General features: G+C 46.9%; 1 protein-coding gene across 2 annotated transcripts in view; it reads right to left on the bottom strand.

Moving 5' to 3' along the window:
* Positions 1-2,189: 2,189 nt before the first annotated feature.
* The window catches only part of si:dkey-21a6.5 (proprotein convertase subtilisin/kexin type 5), a 91,408-nt gene continuing 74,062 nt past the window's right edge, over positions 2,190-19,535 (bottom strand). For both annotated transcript variants that reach the window (XM_038793374.1, XM_038793373.1), the window contains exons 5-9: positions 13,065-13,125; positions 11,857-11,945; positions 9,881-9,993; positions 5,597-5,753; positions 2,190-4,181 (exon numbers count right to left, since the gene is read on the bottom strand). In XM_038793374.1, coding sequence (XP_038649302.1) covers positions 4,015-4,181; positions 5,597-5,753; positions 9,881-9,993; positions 11,857-11,945; positions 13,065-13,125 — 587 coding nt within the window. In that variant the 3' untranslated portion in view covers positions 2,190-4,014. The remainder of the gene's footprint in view (positions 4,182-5,596; positions 5,754-9,880; positions 9,994-11,856; positions 11,946-13,064; positions 13,126-19,535) is intronic.

Consider the following 19,535-nt stretch of genomic DNA (forward strand, 5'->3'; position numbering starts at 1 on the left):
CCTTTCATTCTTCTAAACTCTGGGCAGTTTACTCAGCCTCTCAACCACACTACTCTCTTATCCCAAGTACTAATTTAACGGACATTCATTGTACCACCTCCAATGCGAGTATGTCCTTCCATTCAGATGGTGACCAAAACTGCACAGTACTCCATGCATCATTTTACTAAAGATGAGTACAATTGTAACAAAACCTCCCTTACGTTTGAGCTCATATCCTCTTGCAATAAAGGCTAAGATGCCATTTGCCTTCCTGATCACCTTGCTCTTGCATGCTAACTTTGTGTCTTTTGTAAGAGTACATACAAATCATTCTGAACACCAACACCTTTTAAAAATGTTCTGCTTTACTGTTCTTACAATTTCCCCCTCCTGAACCAAATTTACGGCTGTACAGTCACCTCTCCCACCCCCCCATATTAGAACATACAGTGCAGGAGGCCATTCGGCCCAGCAAGTCTGCACCGACCCACTTAAGCCCTCACTTCCACCCTATGCTCGTAACCCAATAACCCCACCTAACCTTTTTTGGAAAAGAAGGGCAATTTATTATGGCCAATCCACCTAATCTGCACATCTTTGGACTGTGGGAGGAAACTGGAGCATCTGGAGGAAACCCACACAGACACGGGGACAACATGCAGACTCCGCACATATTATAGTCTATCTGCCACCTTGTTGCCCATTCACTTGACCGGTTCCCATCCCTTTACGGCCTTTTTTGTTCTCTCAGCTTATAAATGTATAATCAGTAAATTCAGATGGGACTCTTCATCCAAGTCATTAATATAGATTGTAAATAGCCGAGGCCCCAGCACTGATCCTCACAGCAGTCACAGTCCGCTGTAAGAATAAGAATTCCTGTGTAAGTTTTCTTAAAAGAATGCCTGAGATTCAGTGTGAAAAATGATTTGATGGAAGGAGCTTGATGTTGTTACTTACTTTTGATACATGCAGGTGCCTCATAACTTGGCACCAGGAGACTGATCATTGGACAGAAAGGTAGCACAGTGGTTAGTACTGTTGCTTCACAGCGGCAGGGTCCCAGGTTCAATTCCTGCTTGGGTCACCATCTGTGCGGAGTCTGCACGTTCTCCCCGTGTCTGCGTGGGTTTCCTCCAAGTGCTCCGGTTTCCTCCCACAAGTCCCGAAAGACGTGCTGTTAGGTAATTTTCACATTCTGGATTCTCCCTCCATGTACCCAAACAGGCACCGGAATGTGGCGAGTAGGGGATTTTCACAGTAATTTCATTGCAGTGTTAATGTAAGCCTACTTGTGACAATAATAATTATTATTAAGTGGCTCAGAAGGATCACGCATGAAGACAGTTGCTATGCAGTCAAAGTCTGGTCAAAGAATATTATGGAGTGGGTGGCATGGTGGTGCAGTGGTTAGCACTGCTGCTTCATGGTGCCGAAGACCCAGGTTCGATCCTGGCCCTGGGTCACTGTTCATGCGGAGTTTGCATATTCTTTCTGTGTCTGCGTGGGTCTCACACACCCCCCCCCCCCCCCACACACAACCCAAAGATGTGCAGGGTAGATGGATTGGCCACGCTAAATTGCCCCTTAATTGGAAAAAAAAAGAATTGGGTACTTTAATTTAAAAATTTAATTTAAAACATTCTTTCTTTTCAAAACATTTTTTCAGGGGATGCGGGTGTTGTGGACAAGGCCAGCATCTGTCACCCATTCCTCATTACCTGCAAGGTTAGTGAGATGAGGGGCCAAGCAGGCTCAAAGGGTCACTTGGCCACATCCTGCTCCTAATTCATACGTGAGCACCTATGCAGCCTAAGGCTGCCCCTTAAAAAAAAAAGAATGGCAAGTTCATCTTGGTGCCAGCAAGTGTGGGTTCAAGACACCCCATCTAAAACGGGCATTGGGGCCCCCAAAGTGTGCAGTAAAATTCAGTAAGAAGTCTTACAACACCTGGTTCACCTGAGGAAGGAGCAGTGCTCTGAAAGCTAGTGTTTGAAACAAACATGTTGGACTTTAACCTGGTGTTGTAAGACTTCTTACTGTGCTCACCCCAGTCCAACGCCGGCATCTCCACATCACAGTAAAATTCAGGCCACATTACCCATATGCCATGGAGGGCCTGCTTACTTCTCAAACTGCATCCTGCCGACTCAAACCACACACAAACGTCTGGGAATAGTTCTGTGAAAAGCAAAAAGTCAGGGTCCTTTGGGTTTGGCCATTTCACTTACACAGCATTTATTTTTCATTTTTTTAAAAAATCATTACAATTCAAGAGATTAAACACTTTAGTACAGGATTCATTACACATCTTAGTGGAAAGCATTAGATTCTGCACCAAGTTTAAAAATCAGAGTTAGAGAACGATCGCTTCCTCTTTCCAATCTCAATTTTTTATTTTATAAAAACGTTTCGCCAGTCAATACTGGAGCTATCAAAAATTTGTTCGAGAGCTGGCTAAACATGTTAAACACCCAAAAACACAATCACCTTTACCGCTATGAATACAGCATTTCAGTTTCTCAAGTTAAAGAATATCAAAGTAATTTCTCCTCCCAAAATGTGAGATGCCAGACTGTATAAATATATAATTTTGTAACTTCTCAGTGACATACATGGGTGTAAAACAGGAATAAGAAATTGTTTAACAGTGAGAGATTTGAGACAACGGATGTGAGTGTTTGGGTACAGATGGGTCTGGGTGGTGAATGAGTTGGGGTGGGGGTAGAGAGGATTTAAAAATAAAAGAAATTTAGCTCAATTAAATAGTTACAGAAGTAACTAAGTGGGAATCTACTAAAGCTAGAATCAGGATAAACTGGGCACTTCACAGATCTAATTGCAACCAATAATGAAGAACGACTATTGACTAGCCGCTTCCGCATGTGAAAAGCTTGCAGGATGTGTCAAAAGGAAAATGGGCATGGGGCAAGGAAGAGAATACTTTACCCAACCATCAGCAAGGGCTATTCTTTTAAATATACATCAGTCACAGTCTTATTACAAACTAATTTACATTTAAACATTCCACATAAAACAACATTTTATAATAAAAAAGGTTCACAAGAACAAATTTAAAATCCAGTTTACCGAGGGGGGGAAAAGTTCTAATTTGGACAGCGATGATTCCAAAAAGAAAATCTCGTGAAATTTGAACACTTTCACCTTGAACCAACGATCAATTAGTAACACATTTCCATACTTCATTCAGTTACTTCCTGAAAAGTCACCAGGATGCACTGTACCAGGCTAAAAGTTAAATAAGAAGCATTCTATCATCCCTTCCAAAAATAGAAACAAAGCATGTTTGAATAGGTTCTCTTTGGAAACGCATTTAAAGTGTACGCAGTATTTTGTCAGTAAATTGCTTTTATGAAAAAAGAGAAGAATTCCACGACCAAAAAAGTCAATTCTTTTTTGTAAATATAAAAAAGACATTAGTGCAAAATGCAATCGTTAGCACTGTTCATCTTGAATTTTTTGTCTCAAACTTTTATCGGCTCTCCAACGAGAGAATCTTTGTGCAGCTTTGGGTGCATTTTCTTCAAACAAACAAAAAATCGACTAGGTGACTTTGAGACAACGAGGTGGCAGAAACGATGAACCATTAATCTCCAACCAGAAATTCTATTTTCAGAACCGTTAACAACTGTTCAACTCCATGGAATACCATCGCTTTTCATCAAGTCTTCTACAGGGCATTGTCATACAGAAGGACGCAACAAAACAGTCCAGACGACCAATCACATTGAAAGTATCTCATTACCAGTGAACATTATAGACCACGAGAGACAAATCACTCAATTGTTCCGCTCTGCTAGAGAAAACGAGGCAGTGGACAGGAAAAGACACCATAAGTTGTTTGTGATCCAGGTTGCATCAAAGACTTGCAATGAATCAGAGGGGCGTGTGTGGTTCCACAAGACTCCGACTCCCAGTTCAGAAGATACACCATTTCCTTTTCTACAAAAAAAAATGTACACGTACCAATCGTGAGCCTAACCCTGGTGCCAAAACAGTCATGGGGCACAGTTACCATCCTGCGTAGACCGGTTCTCTATCCCAGGAAATTCCATAAGTTGGGTGTGGCTCCTGACCAGTGAATGGCTCTTTACTCAGTAATGGGGATCGCACTAAGTCGATTGGTGTGGCCTTCCTCTTGCGACGACAAACAATTACAATAACGATCAGCACAATAACTGAAAAAGAACATGTAATTGATCAGAAATATACAAGGCACACACATAAACCATTCTAGTGTAGGAGGAGGAAATAGTATCCTTAGGGGGCTAGCTTGCCAAACCCTTGGCTGGATGTTGGAAAACCCAATAGATTATGGCAAAATAAATTAATGTCACAGAAATTGCTAAATCTTTGCAGATAACCTTTTTCGAAGTTTGGTGAACATTTCAGTTTGGCAGCAATTTTGAAATCAAACACCACATCCAGATGTGCAGTCACCAAATTCCAATTATTCCAAAAAGGCAAGGCTCTTCACAATCTTATTTAGCATCACTTGGTAGAATAAAGCTTCATTCTCATGACTCACCATGTACAATATCAGTTGTCATATTTGGAATGTTCTTATGCTGGGAAAGTAATCATCTGGGATTTTCTCTTCATCTATTTCAAGGACAGGCCATGAGGCAACTTATTTTCAGATATTGAGCAGCTGGAGTTGGGCACAATGTCGTCACAGAATACTACAGCGCAGAAGAGGCCCTTTGGCCCATCGAGTCTGCACCAACTCATAGAACATAGAACAGTACAGCACAGAACAGGCCTTTCGGCCTTCGATGTTGTGCCGAGCAATGATCACCCTACTCAAACCCACGTATCCACCCTATACCCGTAACCCAACAACCCCCCCTTAACCTTACTTTTTAGGACACTACGGGCAATTTAGCATGGCCAATCCACCTAACCCGCACATCTTTGGACTGTGGGAGGAAACCGGAGCACCCGGAGGAAACCCACGCACACAGGGGGAGGACGTGCAGACTCCGCACAGACAGTGACCAAGCCAGGAATCGAACCTGGGACCCTGGAGCTGTGAAGCATTTATGCTAACCACCGTGCTGCCCCTGATCATGAAAGGCCCTGACCTGCCCAGCTGACCCCACTTGGCCCACAGCCTTGAATATTACGGCGTGCCAAGTACTCATCCAGGTACTTTTTAAAGGATGCGAGGCAACCCCCAACTACCACTCCCCCAGGCAGTGCATTCCAGACTGACACCATTCTTTGGGTAAAACGTTTTCCCCCAAATCCCCCCTCAACCTCCCAACCCTCAGTTTGAACTCGAGTCCCCTCATAACTGACCATTCAACTAAGGGAAACAAACTGCTCCCTATCCACCTTGTCCACGCCCCTCAATCTTGTACACCTTCATCAGGTCGCCCCTCACTCAGTCTTCTCTGCTCATAACTAAAATGTTCCATCCCAGGCAACATTCTGGTGAATCTTCTCTGCAGTCCCTCCACTGCAATCACATCCTTCCTATAATGTGGTGACCAGTGTTTTGCAATAAATTGCTGTGCCCAAAATTCCTCTTCAGGGGGAGGGGAGTCAGGGGAGAAGCTATCATGAGAAGAAATACATGTTTCCTACTCACTTGTTAAAATGACCACAAGCAGGATAATGGCGAGTGGTGCCAGCACACAGTTATCGCCCGATTTGAGGAAGAACGTTTCCATACAGTACTGAGGCGCAGTGCTTCCAGCCGGACAAAATGCATCATTTGGACACCGGATTGGCGCTACATCTGGACTCTGGGAAAACAAGGTCAGGTAGTTTGTACTAACCATTGGCCATACTTAAGGTTGGTTTAGCTGGCACAGCCGAGCACCAGTCAGACCACAGAAATAACGAAACCATTGATGCCGAAAAGGGAGCGGGAATAAAACAAACCTTGCAAATCTTGGCATGTTCTTTACCCAAAAAGCTTGACGCTTTCACAAATGTTGACAAACTTACTGTGTATTTATTTACACTTATTCGATTATGAAGAATTTGTTCTTTCAAACAGGACTAACCCTTCACTAAAATACTAACATGCACTTTGCAGCTTCACCTTCATTTTTCAAATGAAGCGGTAACAAAATATAATTAAATTATTGTTCCTGTTCATTCCTGGCATTCGCAGTCGATTGGAACTCGAGCAAGTCACGCAGGAACCACTATGGTTTTAATGGATTGCTGAGGAGGACACTTACAAAGCAAAACCCAAGGAGGAACTAGAAAATGGGGCCACTGAGATTCAGAGGAGGAGGAGGCAGGGAGATGTTGCAAAACACAGCGGGACTGACGGTCTGGTGCATTAGTTTCAATGAGAGAGGTGTAACAGGCAAGGCAGATAGAGTTTGGATTAGTACTTGGAACGATGTTGTTGTTGCCATTACAGACTTGGTTGAGGCAGGGTCAAGATTGGCAGCTAAATGTTCCAGGATTTTGATGTTTCAGGCGGGTAGAGGGAGATGTAAAAGTGGTGGGGAGAGTTGCAATACTGGTTAAGGAGAATATCACAGCATCACAGCTGTACTGCGGGAGGACACCTCAGATGGCTCATGCAGCGAGGCAATATGGGTAGAGCTCAGGAGTAGGAAGGGTGCAGTGACAATGTTGGGGTTTACTACAAGCCTCTCAACGGGAGATAGAGGAACAGATATGCCGGCAGATTTTGGAAAGGTGTAAAAACAACAGGGTTGTTGTGGTGGGTGATTTTAACTTCCCCTATATTGACTGGGATTCACTTAGTGCGAGGGGTGTGGATGGGGCAGGGTTTGTAAGGAGCAACCAGAAACAATACGCAGATAACCCAACTAGGGAAGGAGCTGCACTGGATCTGGTTTTGGGGAATGAGCCCGGCTAGATGGTCGAAGTTTCAGTAGGGGAGCATTACGGGAACACTGACCATAATTCAGTAAGTTTCAAGATACTGATGGATAAAGATCAGAGTAGTCCTCAGGTGAAGGTGCTAAACTGGGGGAAGGCTAATTATAACAATATTAGGCAGGAACTGAAGAATGTAGATTGGGGCAGTTGTTTGAGGGTAAATCGACATTTGGCATGTTGGAGCCTTTCAAATGTCAGTTGATAAGAATTCAGGACCAGCATGTTCCTGTGACCAAGAAGGATATGTATGGCAAGTTTCGGGAACCTTGGGTAACAAGAGATATTGTGAGCCGCGTCCAAAAGAAAAAGGAAGCATGTGTAGGGCAATGGATGTTGTCCATATGGATTTCAGTAAGGCCTTTGACAAGGTCCCTTATGGCAGACAGGTACAAAAAGGTGAAGTCACACGGGATCAGAGGTGAGCTGGCAAGATGGATACAGAACTGGTTAGGTCATAGGCAGAGAGTAGCAATGTAAGATTGCTTTTCTGAACAGAGGGCTGTGACTAGTGGTGTTCCGCAGGGATCAGTGCTGGGACTTTTGCTGTTCGTAGTATATGAAATGAAATGAATATATATATAAATGATTTGGAGGAAAATGTAACAGGTCTGATTAGTAAGTTTGCAGACGATACAAAGGTTGGTGGAATTGCGGATAGCGATGAGGACTGTCAGAGGATACAGCAGGATTTAGATCGGTTGGAGACTTGGGTGGAAAAATGGAAGATGGAGTTTAATCCAGACAAACGTGAATACATTTTGGAATGTCTAATACAGATGGGAAATATACAGTAAATGGCAGAACCCTTAAAAGTATTGACAGAAGGATTTGGGTATACAGGTCCACAGGTCACTGAAAGTGGCAATGCAGGTGGAGAAGGTGGTCAAAAAGGCATATGGCATGCTTGCCTTCATCGACTGGGCATCGTAGTATAAAAATTGGCAAGTCATGTTACAGCTTTATAGAACCTTAGTTAGGCCACAGTTGGAATATAGTGTTCAATTCTGGTCACCACACTACCAGAAGGTTGTGGAGGCTTTGGAGAGGGTACAAAAGTGGTTTATCAGGATGCTGCCTGGTATAGAGGGCATTAGCTCGGAGGAGAGGTTGGATAAACTTGGATTGTTCTCACTGGAATCACGGAGGTTGAAATTAAAAACTCACCACTATTCTTAGAATTCTCCCTGTACAAAAAAGGGTCGATATTCTAAATGGTGAACAGGGATTCTCACTCCTTGACTCTTATGCAGGCTTAGATGGGTGCTATTCAGGTTAAACTATGTTTTCAAGTTATCCCCCGGTATAACCCATACCTTCACCGAAGATTTCATCTACTTACCACTTAGTAGCATCGATCCTGGGTCCCTCGTGGCTAAGTAATAACCTTTGTAATAACCACTGTTTCAGTTTACAACTTAGTTATTTTATTATTATATTTTTTCTTTTAAAATATGCAATCACGGTCTTTACAGAAAAGTAAAAAGATCTTGCTTCTAGATTCTCCTGGTTGGTTGAAGAGACCTTCAGGTTCACCTTGACAATCAGTCTTCTTTAGTTTTTGACCTTCCTCAGATGTATTCGCTGTTCTGCTCGGTTGCTATGCTCTATCTTTCCCATGTACCGAGCTGTGAGAGCTGGCTCTCTCTCTTTAAATTCTGGTCTTCCTTATATATATTCGCTGTTCAGCTCGGCTGCTTTGCTCTGTTCCTTTCTCATGACTGAGCTGACTGGAAGCTGACTGTGCCCTCTGAGCTTCTCTTGGCCTCTCTGGTTCCTTCTCTGCCTACTGTCCCCTTTCTCAGGGTTTATATATCTTTCTAACAGTTATTAAGTTTTTATGACTTTATTGTAAAGTAACTTTTATTTCACTTGGACTGTAAAAGGTAGCTTTAATCAAAATGTTTCTAACACGACTGTATTCATTTTGAGCATGACCTCATCTCATAGATTTCTGATTACATTGTATCCTTTGTGATGTTCAAAAATGCTTCGATTTCAAAGTGGTGTAACTTCTGGTTCCTGTCATTTCTATAGTTTTATTATCAAATTGTGTCCCCAGCTCATAATTTTGACTTTGATTTGGGTCTAATTTGTGTTCTCATAGACCCGTTGTCTCCAGCTTTCTTTAATTTACCTGATGTCAGCAGAACTTCACACCTATATATCTGTCACCTAATTCAACTGAAAACCTCCTCCATTCTTTTCCAGCTGCTTACTTAGATAGCTAACTTCAAGAAGGTGCAAAACATTGCTTTTAGCTGTCTACTAAAATTCACTCGATTGTGACTTGAAAGACCTGCTTGTTTTGTTTAAAGCCTATCTGCATTTCACAGCGCTCTCCTGCAGCTGCTGTTAACCCTTCGTGGGATTTTTCCCTACATTCTCTCATGCACTCTTAGATCAGATATTGCCAGACCTCCATGTTTCAAATGACATATCTTTCCATATTTTCAATTACAAGGTCGAGGGGAGACCTGATAGAAGTCTACAAAATTATGAGGGGCAGGGACAGAGTGGATAGTCAGAAGCTTTTTCCCCAGAGTGGAAGAGTCAATTACTAGGGGACATAGGTTTAAGGAATGAGGGGGAAAGTTTAGAGAGTAGTGGGTGCCTGGAACTCGCTGCCGGAGGAAGTGACGGAAGCAGATACAACATTTAAGGGGCATCTTGACAAATACATGAATAGAATGGGGATAGAGGGATACGGACCCCGGAAGTGAGGTTAGATAGGCAGCATGGTCGGCACAGGTTTTGGAGGTTCGAAGGGGTTGTTTCTGTGATGCACTTTTCTTTGTTAATCGCTAAAATCCAGAAGAGGACATTCCACCTTCTAAAGTATGAGGTATTACTTGTAGTAGACGGAGATTTAGATTTTTGGGGGGCAGTTTCTTCCCACCACGGAAACAGCACACATCAGGGACCGAATGCCCACATACCCACCCAAAGAGTCGCCAATCAGGATAGCATCCGAATACTCCACTTCCATCAAACCAGGATTACTCACGGGGCAATAATGCTCTTCGGGACATAGGTTACAGCTCTCCTGTCCCACCATTATCTGGTAATACCCCGTTTGGCACATTCTACAGAACAGATGTTTTGGCTGTTTGTACATTCCTGCAAAATGAAAGAGGAACAACATGAAAGCATCAGTTTGGGACCCAAATCACACACGCACCATGATTATTTTAAATTCCTGTATAAACCCACCCGCTAGACATCCTCTGTTCAATGAGTAAATACAGCACATGGCAGAGTAAAGTACAGAGCTATGCAGACCACTACAATCATTAGTCTGATTGCTATTCCATGAAGGGTTGGTTAGTGCCAACCAGAAAAATAGCACAGCCAGTGATGACAAGGGGAGCAGACAAGGAAGGCTGCCATTAATGTTTGGGGAAACAAATGAAGCCCACTGCCTGGTTCAGTAACCTGCCCCACTCCATCCCCATAGAGTAGGATTAGACTCAACTCCGACACATCCTATCAGCATTACTGGTCCAGAAAACACTGCCGCTCATTTGACCCAAATGACAATTAGAACAAGTCTGGTTAACAGGAATATCGTTTTACTTTGACGTCATTTTAGAGTACCCAATTCTTTTTTTCTCCAATTAAGGGGCAATTTAAGAGTAGTCAATCCACCTACCCTGCACATCTTTGGGTTGTGGGGGGAGACTCACGCAGACACGGGGAGAATGTGCAAACTCCCCGTTTAGGCCTGGATTGAACGTGGTCCTCAGCGCTGTGAGGCAGCAGTTTGCTTTGACTTCATGCTTCTCTCTCCCACCTCGTCTGCCACTGTATTTAAATTCAATTGATCATAAATGGACAGACTTTATTGTTTTGAACACTGTAGTAGTTGTGTGGGTTCAGCAGAAAGAAATTGCATACGTGCAAAACCCTGATTGGAGAAGCACAGTTCGGTTAGAAAGCTCACCACCAACTTCCTCGGGGTAACCAAACACAGCCCAATAATTACAGCTTTGGCAGTAAGCCACTTCCAGCGAAAATATTAAACAAAAAAAACACCAAACCAAAATATAGGACTCGAGTAATTTTAGAACTGTTAATTCCACCATCTGAAAAGCTCCCTGTTTAATACTATAGTGGGTTTCACAACATCTATTGCTCCTTTCCTTGATGTTTTGTGCAGTTAACTGGCTTGGTTTCCTCTCTTGACACACACGACACGTGTGGACGCGCACCCCACACCCACACACACAGCGTTGAATTTCCCCCGACAAGGGGGTCCTCAATTTTTAAATATTCACGGGATGTTGCCATTGCTTGTTGGGCCAAAATTTCTTGCCCTAATTGTCCAGAAATGGCTTGCTCGGCCATTTCAGAGGGTATTTTAGAGTCAACCACATTGCTGTGGATCTGAACTCACATGTAGGCCAGACCAGGTAAGGATGGCAGACTTCTTTCCCAAAAAAGGGGCTGCACGGTGGCACAGTGGTTAGCACTGCTGCCCCACAGCACCAGGGACCCGGGTTCAATTCCGGCCTCGGGTGTCTGTGCGGAGTCTGCACGTTCTCCCATTGTCTGCATAGGCTTCCACCAGGTGCTCCGGTTTCGTCCCACAGTCCAAGATGTACAGGTTAGGTGGATTGGCCATGCTAAATTGCCCCTTAATGTCCAAAGGTTAGGTGGGGTTACAAAGTTGCGGTGGAATGGGTTTAGGCAGGGTGCTCTTTCAGAGGGTCGGTGCAGACTTCGGCACTTTAGGGATTCTATGAAATGAACACTGGTGAACCAGGTAGATTTTTGGAACAATCAACAATGGTTTCCGGGTCATCGTGAGACTTTTGATTCCAGACTTTTTTTATTGAATTCAAATTTCACCACCTGCCATGATGGGATTTGAACCCGGCTCCCCAGAGAATTACGCCGGGTCTCCGGATTATTAGCCCAGTGACAATACCATTACACCGCCATCTTTACCATTGGTCATCCCTTTGCTTCACCATGATATACCTGGTCGACACGGTGCACACTCTGTTGCTGCTGTAGACAGAGCTTCCTCCCCACCGGGGCACATTGTACACTTGCTGCAGTCAGTCGTGCTGAAAAGCAAGAGAACATTTTACGCACAGTAACCCGAAAACAGGCTTCCATTAGTAAAAGGACAGGATTCACAAACAAAAAAAAGTTTAAATGGTGCAAGTTACTCTTGACAGACAGCACAGCTCACACTAGTGATCCTCGCTCATGCACAATTTGCATTTCTATAGCACCTCATGTGGCTAGTGTACCAAATGGTTCCACATGGGAGGGGCCAAAGCAAAATAAGTGGGTGCGTGGGTAACAACAACATGATCAAAAAAGAAGGGGCGGCATGGTGGCGGAGTGGTTAGCACTGCAGCCTACGCCACCAAGGACCCGGGTTCGAATTCCGGCCCTGGATCACTGTCCATGTGGAGTTTGCACATTCTCCCCGTGTCTGCGTGGGTTTCACCCCCAAAACACAAAGATATGCAGGTTAGGTGGGTTGGCCACGCTAAATTGCCCCTTAATTGGAAAAGAAGAATTATTGGATATTCTAATAAAAAAGAGAAGGAATTTTCAAGAGATAATTGTTTCAGAGAAATAGTAAACAAAAGGAATGCTTCACCGAGTCAAGGGAAGGCTAGAAAATTGCCAAACAAAGAAAGCTAAGAGGCAGCTGACTCGAGGACCACAGGATGGATGTAGGGACAGGAATTATGGTAACACTGATTAAGGTTATGGGGAGATTCAAAAGTGCGAATGAGAATTTAGAAGTTAACCCACTGCAGCAACCAGTGGAGCTAGGAGACAACAGGGCAATGGTAGTTTGATATTTTATTAAGTGGGAGGGTTACAGGTTGTAGACAGTACGATGCAGAAATCAGAAGATGGCGCTGGAGCGAGGCGACTGTCTGCAAGCTCTCCCCAACAGATCCACTTTTTACTTAACTTATACTCATTCTAATCTTTTAAAATTTAATTCTAATACTCCCTATTATGTATTTTCTTTTATTCCCTTTTCGTCCCATGTACTTAATGACCTGCTCGCAGAAAAATACTTTTCACTGTACCTCGGTACGCGTGACAATAAACAAATCCAATACAATCCAATCGGCTAACCCAGCACACACCAGGAATCCACATATTAGCAACTCTATTGATTTGGTTCGATCGATATGCACACTTCCAATACTTACTTGCAAAATAGGCCTTGGGAACAGGACTCACAAGTAGTTGCATTTTTCTCAGAAAAGTAACCTGGGAAGCAAGTGGAATTTTAATGAAAATTGCATCCGACTGAACATATTTCGAAATCACTTGATTTTCCTGCAAGTATATTCAATTGACATACATTAACAAGTGAGGAATCAAGTCCTTGCACTCCAGGCGGGGAACTGGCCTGTATAACGACCCACCACCTCAACCCACCTAGCCTTCCAGTCCAGGGAGCAACTGGGCTGATTAATACACTCTGGTCCCTGCTCCCCTCCCACCGGAAGGGTTGAGGGGGAAACCCACCCACAATTTAACACTGTGGGTACCAGTCATCACAGGGCCCAACAGCAGTGTCTACTGCAGGGACTGCACGTGGTCCCCGATGCGGAGCAGTGGCAGCAAGCCCAAGGGTCTCAGTAAGGAGGGATGAGGGAGTTAGAGCTGGGTTCAAGAGGCCTCCCTCCCCCTCCCCACCCCCGCACAAAAAAGTTCTCCCCTGACCCGACACGGCCTGCACAGATAGAGGTGCTGGCCCCCCACCACAGGTAGAGTACCTGTGGCCAGATGAGACCCATCAGTGACCATTAATTGGTCAAGGAAAGGACCCAATAGGTCCAAGTATGGAAGGGAAAGGTACCTAATGCTTTCTCCGTTGAACTTCAGACAGGCCAGGAGCAGGCAGGATGGTCACCCACTGGATGCTGCCAAAGTGAATGACTCCCTCAAATGCCCAGCTCATCATTTACACGGAATCATCGAGCACTGATCAGCAGCAGATAAGGAGACATTTCGAGAGGACATTGACAAATAGATGAAATAGGCAAACACCCAAAGGGATAAAATTTTACTTGTGTCAAATGATGCATTTTGGGAAAGAAAGGAGCAGCAATACAAAAATGGTACAACTTTAAAAAGAGAGAGGAAGAGAGAAACTCTCAGAGGTCTTGTATAACTAGATTTTTGATGGTGACAGGATTGGTCGATGAGGCATGTTAAAATTTTTTAAAGCACACAGGAACCTGCACAAGATGCCGATAGTGCAGAGCGGTGAACCTTGCTATAATCCCCAGTGGGTTAGAAGGATCACAGCCTCAGGAGAAGGGATCAGCCATATAGTACAAAGATGTGGAGGAGATATTTCTCCATTCAGAAAGGTTGTGAATTTTGGATACCCCGGAGAGCAGCGAATACTCAAGTTATATCCAAGACCGAGACTGATAGATCAGGAGCGGGATTCTCTGACCCCCCACCGCGAGGGAGAATCGCCGGCCCCGGCGTCCTCCCAATTCTCCCGCCCCCACAAAAACCGGCTCGGCGTGAGCTGCGCCGCCCGCCTCGGAGAATGGCAGGGTCCGGCGCGACTCGATGGGCGCCAGGGCCACCCGAATTCTCCGGCCTGTGATGGGCTGAAGTCCCGCCTGCCTGTAGCTAGTCCCGCCGGCGTAAATTAGAGAAGGTCCCTTACCGGTGGGACCTGGCGGCGCGGGCGGTCTCCGGGGTTCTTGGGGGGTGGGGGGAAAAGAGTGGGGGTCGAGGTGGGATCTGGCCCCGGAGGTGCCCCCATAGTGGCCTGGCCCGCAGTCGGGGCGCACCGATCCGCGGGTCGGCCTGTGCCATGGGGGCACTCTATTTCTCCGCATCGGCCGCTGTGGTCCTCCACGATGGCCAATGCGGAGACAAACCCTCCCACGCATGTGCGAGGATGACGCCAGCATGCGCTGGCGCTCCTGTGCATGCGCCAACTCGCGCCGGCCGGCGGAGGCCCTTCGGCGCCGGTTGGCGTGGCGCCAAGCCCCTATCCCGCTGGCTGGCCGGGCGCCAACCACTCCGGGGCGGGCCTAGTCCCTGAAGGTACGAAGGATTGGGGCAGCCCAACGCCGGAGTAGTTCATGCCACTCCATCCCGCCGGGACCCCCCCGCCCCGCCGGGTATGGGAGAATCCCGCCCCAGGTCTTTGGGCAGCAAAGGGAATCAGGAGCTGTAAGGACTGGACAGGAAAGTGCAGCCCATAAGTGACAGTGCGGATTTAATGGGCTGGAGAAACTGGGATTTTGCTCCTCAAAAGCAGAGAAGGTTCAGGGATAATTCATAATAGTGAAAAAAAAACTTAGAGTTGGGAGAAACTGGTTCCCCTGGGAGCAGAGTCTGCAATCCGAAGATGTAGAATTGAGGTAACTGGCAAAAAGTAAAAGGGGAAAATCAGAAGAATAATTTTTTTCTTTCCAGAAAAAAAAATAAAACAAGCATAACATTGTTTTCCGATCCGGAATATACTGCCTGGTGGAAGCAGATTAACGATAACTTTCAAAAGGGAACTGGATAAACTTGAAAATTTTCAAAGCAGCAGTGGAAGAGCAGGGGAGTTGAACTAACTGAACTATTCTCAAAGGGGCAGGTCTTCAGGGCCGAATGGCCTCTGCTTCTGTATCATTCCATTAATTAATAGAAAATGTAGCCCCATATCATAGCCAAACATGCCCCATATCAGAACGCCAAACATAGTCCAAAGATGTGCGGGTTCAGTGGATTAGCCATGCTAAATTGCCCTAAAAAGTAAGGTTGAGGGGGGGGGGGGGGGGTTGTTGGGTTACGGGTATAGGGTGGATACGTGGGTTTGAGTAGGGTGATCATTGCTCGGCACAACATCGAGGGCCGAAGGGCCTGTTCTGTGCTGTACTGTTCTATGTTCTATGCTGAATACATTACATCAGTGCGGATGGTCATCTGCAGAGCAGCTTATAAATATAAACAAGCATGGAACAAAGGCTCAACATTTTACAAACACAAATGAAAATGGATTAAATCCCAAACAGAAAAAAAAACCCCAAGACCTCATCGCAACAAGTCTCTCTCTTTTCTTCCACCCCCCACCCCCCGGAAATAAGAAGATGCAGCAGGGCATTTAAATCGCCATTCGGTTTGGCGGGCGTGTAATATCCGCTGGGTGGGAGGGTCTGTAAACCCCTGGCCCAAGTTTTATTTTTTGAAATAATTTTTATTGAAAAATTTTGATTTTATACAACATTGACACGCCTTAGTAAAATACCGAACATAACAATAATACAGTATTAACAATCATATACATTCGCCCCACCTCCATGAACAACACAGCATTTTAACAACAACGCAAATTAACACACTATAAAGTTACAGAATAGACACTACAATAGTGCACCCCCCCCTCCCCCCTCCCTCCCTGGCAAAGGCCAGAACACCGGCCTCTTTCGCCTCCTGCACTCCCGGCTCTACCGCAACTCCAAAGATCACGAGTCCTCACCCTGGTTTGACCCTGGATCCAACCACCCTCGACACCGTCCCTGCCACCCCTTTCCAGAATTCTTCCAGCGCTGGGCATGCCCAGAACCTATGGGCGTGGTTCGCTGGACTCCCCGAACATCTGGTGCACCTGTCCTCACCTCCAAAGAACTTACTCATCCTGAACCCGGACATGTGGGCCCGGTGCAGCACCTTAAATTGGATGAGACTAAGCCTCGCACATGAGGAGGAAAAGTTAACTCTCTCCAAGGCACCCACCCAAGTCCCGTCCTCTATCTGCTCCCCGAGTTCCTCCTCCCATTTTGCCTTCAGCTCCTCCACTGACGACTCCTCCACCTCCTGCATTACCTTATCGATGTCAGACACCTTCCCCTCTCTGACCCACACCCCCGAAAGCATTCTGTCCATCGTCCCCTGCGAGGGCAGCAAAGGGAATCCCTCTACCTGTCGCCTAGCAAATGCCTTTACCTGCAGGTATCTGAACATGTTCCCCTGGGGAAGGCCAAATTTATCTTCCAGTTCCCCCAGGCCCGCAAACCTCCCACCAATAAACAGGTCCCTCAATTTGCTGATGCCCGCCCTTTGCCACCCCCTAAATCCCCCATCCGTGTTCCCCGGGATGAACCGATGGTTGCCACCCAGTGGAGCCTCCATCGAGCCCCCTGTTTCCCCCCGATGCCGTCTCCACTGTCCCCAGATTCTTAGGGTCGCCGCCACCACCGGGCTCGTGGTAAACCTCTTAGGGGAGAGCGGCAACGGTGCCGTTGCCATGGCACCCAGGCTCGTACCTCTACATGACGCCATCTCCATTCTTTTCCACGCCGCCCCTCTCTCCTCCATCACCCATTTACGCACCATTGACACATTTGGGGTACTATTGGGCAGCCAAAGGTTGGGCAGCGCCAGCCCGCCTCTATCCCTTCCTCGCTCCAGGAACACCCTCTTCACTCTCGGAATCCCATGTGCCCACACAAAGCTCAAAATACTGCTAGTCACTCTCCTAAAGAAGGCCCTGGGGATAAATATGGGCAGGCACTGAAAGAGGAACAAGAACCTCGGAAGCACCGTCATTTTGACGGACTGTACCCTCCCCGCCAACGACAATGGCAGCATGTCCCACCTCTTAAACTCCTCCTCCATCTGATCTACAAGTCTGGTGAAGTTATGCTTGTGAAGAGTCCCTGGCCACCTGCACCCCCAGGTACCTAAAGCTCTCCCCTGCCCGCCTAAGCGGGAGCCTACCAATTCCTTCCTCCTGGTCTCCAGGGTGCACCACAAACACCTCGCTCTTGCCTAAATTTAATTTATAACCTGAAAAGGTCCCAAACTCAGCTAGCAACTCCATCACTCCCGGCATCCCTCCCACCGGGTCCGCCACATTCAGTAACAGGTCGTCGGCATACAACGACACCCTATGTTCCTCTCCACCTCGCACCAAGCCTCTCCACCTCTCTGAATCTCTCAACGCCATCGCCAGCGGCTCGATTGCCAGTGTAAACAACAAGGGGGACAGGGGGCAACCCTGCCTGGTCCCTCGGTAAAGCCGGAAGTACTCCGACCTCCTCCTATTTGTGGCCACGCACGCCATCGGGGCCTCATATAACAGCCTTACCCATCTAATGAACCCTTCACCAAATCCAAACCTCCCCAACACCTCCCATAGGGACCCCCACTCCACTCTATCGAAGGCCTTCTCCGCATCCAGCGCCACCACTATCTCTGCCTCCCCCTCAATCGCCGGCATCATGATGACATTCAGCAATCTCCGCACATTCGTGTTCAGCTGCCTTCCCTTCACAAAACCTGTCTGGTCCTCGTGCACAACCCCTGGCACACAGTCCTCTATCCTGGTGGCCAGGATTTTTGCCAGCACCTTAGCATCCATGTTGAGGAGAGATATGGGCCTGTATGAACCACACTGCTGGGGGTCCTTGTCCTTCTTTAAAATTAACAAGATCAGCGCCCGCGACATCGTCGGGGGCAAAGTCCCCCCCTTCCCACGCTTCATTGAGCGTCCGCACCAGCAAGGGGCCCACTAGGTCCACAAACTTTTTATAAAATTCCACCGGGAACCCATCCGGCCCCGGTGCCTTCCCTGACTGCATCTGCCAGATCCCCTTAACTAGCTCCTCCAGCTCAATCGGCGCACCCAACCCCTCCACCTTCTCCTCCTGCACCTTCGGGAAAGAAAGCCTGTCAAGGAACCTCTCCATTCCCCCCCTCTCCCCCGTTGGCTCCGACCGGTACAGTTCCCCGTAAAAGTCCTTGAAGACCTCATTCACCTCTACCCCCTTCCGCACCACATTCCCACTCTTGTCTCTCACTCCAGCAATCTCCTTAGCCTCATCCCGCTTGCGGAGCTGATGAGCCAGCATCCTACTCACTTTTTCACCATGTTCGTACACTGCCCCTTGTGCCTTCCTCCACTGTGCCTCCGCCTTTCTAGTGGTCATCAAATCAAATTTAGCCTGCAAGCTGCGCCTCTCCCCCAACAGTCCCTCCTCTGGTGCCTCTGCATACCTCCAGCATCTTTCCCACCAGTCTATCTCTCTCACTCCTCTCCCTGTATGCTCGGATGGATATCAGCTCCCCACGAATTACTGCCTTCAGGGCTTCCCAGATCATCCCCACCTGAACCTCCCCCGTATCATTCACCTCAAGGTACCCCTCAATACTTGCCCGGACCCACCTACACACCTCCTCCTCCGCCAACAACCCCACATCCAACCGCCACAACGGACGTTGGTCCTGCACCTCTCCCATCTCCAACTCTATCCAATGCGGAGCGTGGTTGGAGATTGCAATGGCCGAATACTCGGCCTCCTCTACTCTCGGAATTAGTCCCCTACTCACCACGAAGAAATCTATCCGAGAGTAGACCCTATGTACATGGGAGAAGAAAGAGTACTCGCGTGCCCTCGGCCTCACAAACCTCCATGGATCCACTCCACCCATCTGATCCATAAACCCTCTCAGTACCTTGGCCGCTGCCGGCCTCCTACCCATCCTAGAGCTGGACCGATCCAGTGAAGGATCGAACACCGTATTAAAGTCCCCCCTATGATCAGACCTCCCGCCTCCAGATCCGGGATCCGTCCCAACATACTCCTCAAAGCCCGCATCGTCCCAATTTGGGGCATACACACTAGCCAGTACCACCTTCTCTCCTTGTAGCC

This window comes from Scyliorhinus canicula, chromosome 3 (genome assembly GCF_902713615.1).
Source record: "Scyliorhinus canicula chromosome 3, sScyCan1.1, whole genome shotgun sequence".
Classification (NCBI taxonomy): domain Eukaryota; kingdom Metazoa; phylum Chordata; class Chondrichthyes; order Carcharhiniformes; family Scyliorhinidae; genus Scyliorhinus; species Scyliorhinus canicula.